Source organism: Pistacia vera, unplaced genomic scaffold (assembly GCF_008641045.1).
Source record: "Pistacia vera cultivar Batoury unplaced genomic scaffold, PisVer_v2 Contig1202, whole genome shotgun sequence".
In the NCBI taxonomy this organism is placed as follows: domain Eukaryota; kingdom Viridiplantae; phylum Streptophyta; class Magnoliopsida; order Sapindales; family Anacardiaceae; genus Pistacia; species Pistacia vera.
In genome coordinates, this window is record NW_022195252.1 from 55,443 (window position 1) to 58,942 (window position 3,500).

A 3,500-nucleotide genomic window follows, 5' to 3' on the forward strand; every position below is an offset into this window, starting at 1 on the left:
GTTTGTTTTAATTTTTAAAATTTAAAGAATTTCACTTTATTACCTATTACCCATATATGTTTGAATCCTTTCATTCTAACCCTTTTTGAATCTTTAGTAATTCTTAAGTGTGCCACGCCACTTTTTCAAAAAAAAAGAAAAAAAAAAAAAGGGAAAAATATTCAAAACAGTTTCAAATTTATTTTCTCAATTGCAAACTTGAGAAGTCATTATAATTAAAGGGGTGTTTGTCACCCCTTTAATTATAATGACTTCTCAAGTTTGCAATTATTTTTTGTTTATAAGCATTTGAAAATTTTAAGCAATTACGTTTTTGGTTAAAATACTTATAAGTGACTGATAAGTAGTTGACGTGTTTAGTAAAATGTGGCTTATAAGTACATTTTATTATAAAATGACTAAAAAGGGTACCACATTAAACAATGGTATACTATGAAATTTTAAAATTAAACAAGGATAATGTGATAATATATTTGGTCAAACTAGCTTATAAGCAGAAAAAAAAATTTCTTATAAACTCAAAAAAGTTATAAACAAATATATCAGTTTAATTTTAAAGCTTATAAACAAGAAACTTACAGAAACACCCAATCAATTTCCTCAACAATGGAGTGGTGACAACTGTGAAAGTGTGAGCAGAAAGGAAATAATCCTAAAATAATATTGAAGATGCCAAAACCATATCAGCACAATCCTTCCTCAACCGATCCAAAAGTCATGACTGCTGAAATGCTCAATTTCAATTTCTCAACAAAAACATAAATCTCTGCCTCTCATCATAATCAAAAACAAATAAAATGATTAATTCTCTTCTTCTCTCCGCTCCCTTATCTTCCTTTCACCGACCTCCCAATCCCAAGAACCTAACACTAACACTTCCTGCCAAACCCACCTCACTACTCTTCTTCCCAATCTCCACAAAACCCTTCAGTTCTTCAAACTTCCCCCAATTTCTCATTCGCGCTTCCACAAGAGACACCAACACTTATGCCTCTAAAGAAGAAGATGGTGAGGGTGAGGTTCTGGTGGGCGAGGACTCTGCCGCCTTCGATTTGGGGAAGCAGAAGATATCTTCTTGGATTTATTTCAGCGCAATTTTAGGAGTTGTTCTGTTTGTTCTTCAGGTTGCTTGGATTGATAACTCTACTGGTTTCGGGAAAGCCTTTGTTGATTATGTTTCTACACTTTCAGAGAGTCATGAGGTATTTCTTTTAATCAAATTCACTGTTGTTTAGGTGTTTCAATATCAAAATATTCAGATTGGGGATCTATTTTTCTATTGTTTTATTTGGTAGCAATTACTCAATTATAGAAGAAAAAGCACGAATATGTCAGATTGGACTGTTTTATTTGATTTTTATTTTTTTTAAGCATTTGTTTGAGAGGCTCTACGTTACTGAATTGGTGTTTGATTAAAGGCAGACTTATGCTTCTACTGCAGGTTGTGATGTTGATGCTCATTATCATTTTTGCCACTGTCCACAGTGGCTTGGCTAGTCTCCGAGACGAGGGTGAGAAACTTATCGGTGAGCGTGCATTTCGGGTTATATTCGCGGGGTTATCACTTCCGTTAGCTGTTAGCACTGTGGTGAGTTGTAATTCTTGATTATTTATTGCAGCAGTTACATTTCTAAGTTTGGCTTATTGAGTTTTTCTGTGGTCGTGTTATTAGGTTTACTTCATCAACCACAGATACGATGGATTGCAGTTATGGCAGGTGCAAGGTACCCCTGGCGTCCATCAACTTGTGTGGGTTTCGAATTTTATATCCTTCTTTTTCCTCTATCCTTCGACCTTTAATCTTTTGGAGGTTGCCTCTGTTGACAAACCTAAGATGCATCTTTGGGAAACTGGGATCGTTAGAATCACCAGGCACCCACAGGTATGATATCCACTGTTTCGATTTAAATGTCTGTTATTCAGGGTTGATTGAAGGAAACTTGTTATGTGTATTGTTTGTCAAGGATAATAGAGATATGGCCTATCAATTATTACTTAAACGTCAAGCAATCTAGGCTATTGAAGAATAACCTGAGTTGGATTTCTTCAGCATTGTTAGGATTGGTCTTTTTATTAGAGAGAGAAAATTATGGTGCTGGATAGTGCATCAGATGAGAAATGTTTTATCATGTTTTGTAGTGGTTGAAGGCAGGCTAGTAGAATTACAGAAAAATGATATAAATAAAACCTTTATACTCTCACAGCCATTTGTGCTCTGCAAATACCACAGTATTATATATATGCTAGTTTAGAAAATTGGCCCTTTTCCATTACCTTCTAAATAATGTTGTTTCTGTTTCTTCTCCAGAAAACCATCTTATGGTCTCTCTCCCACAAGTTTGGTTTTTTATTTCTCGCTGAACATTACATTCTAAGCAGTGTATCTTTTCTTTTCAGATGGTTGGGCAGGTGATTTGGTGCCTGGCTCACACTGTTTGGATTGGGAGTTCGGTAGCTGTGGCCACTTCTGTTGGTTTAATTGGACACCATTTATTTGGTGTTTGGAATGGGGATAGGAGGTTAGCTAAAAGATATGGAGAGGCTTTTGAAGTTGTGAAGAGCCGAACCAGTGTCATTCCATTTGCAGCTATCCTCACTGGGCGTCAACTATTGCCAAAAGATTATTACAAGGAATTTATCCGACTTCCATATTTGACCATCACTGCCTTGACACTAGGTGCCTACTTTGTACATCCACTTATGCAGGCGGCCAGTTTCCACCTTCATTGGTAGGTTTCTTGTTCATTCTATTTGTGGCAAATTAAGAATAGATTTTGAAACTGTATGTAATTGGCTTATGAGGGATACATATATGGAAAATGATAAGAGTTACCGAAAGTTACACACCGAATTTGTGCACCAAATGATGTGGCAAAATTCTGACCGTTGATTAATATTAACTTATAATGAATCAACGGTCAAGATTTCGTTATGTCATTCTGTGCACAAATTCGGTGCACACCTTTTGGTAATTGTAACATTACTCTACGTATATATGGACTCAATGAAGCACTTGATCCAAAATGTAATACACGAGTGGAAGACAAATTGTTAACTAGAGACTTTTTGGTGGTGTTGGTTAATAGAATGATTTAAGACGAACGCAATCAAAGAGACATAATATATTACCATCAAACAAAAACATCATTTTGATTATATCTAATTTAGTAGAGTTTGGCGAGAGATATAACCTCTCGGTGGAATTATTCACTTTTATTAGACGTTTAAAACAAATGACTTTTAAAAACTTGAGAGAAGCCTTCATTAATATGTTATCACGCATTTTTGTCTATGTAACAATTTATAAATTACTTCTCTTGAAATAAAAATATAACTTACGCTGGATATTGGTAAACTAAATTTACAGTTAAAATCTGCCTTTCAATATAAGTTCTCGTTGAATTTATGTGAGAGTGTATGATGTTTGGATGGAGAGAATGTGAGGGTAAATGAGAGAGTTGAAGAAATACAATGAGTGAAAATGTCATATTTCTATTAAT

At 34.8% G+C, this 3,500-nt stretch overlaps 1 protein-coding gene across 1 annotated transcript; it reads left to right on the forward strand.

Moving 5' to 3' along the window:
- The first annotated feature begins 633 nt into the window (after positions 1–633).
- LOC116112785 (15-cis-zeta-carotene isomerase, chloroplastic-like) lies at positions 634–3,029 on the forward strand. The gene is made up of 4 exons (XM_031398919.1): positions 634–1,202; positions 1,442–1,588; positions 1,673–1,882; positions 2,398–3,029. The coding sequence occupies exons 1-4, from the start codon at positions 798–800 to the stop codon at positions 2,731–2,733; spliced, it is 1,098 nt and encodes a 365-aa protein (XP_031254779.1). The 5' UTR covers positions 634–797; the 3' UTR covers positions 2,734–3,029.
- The last annotated feature ends 471 nt before the right edge of the window (positions 3,030–3,500 follow it).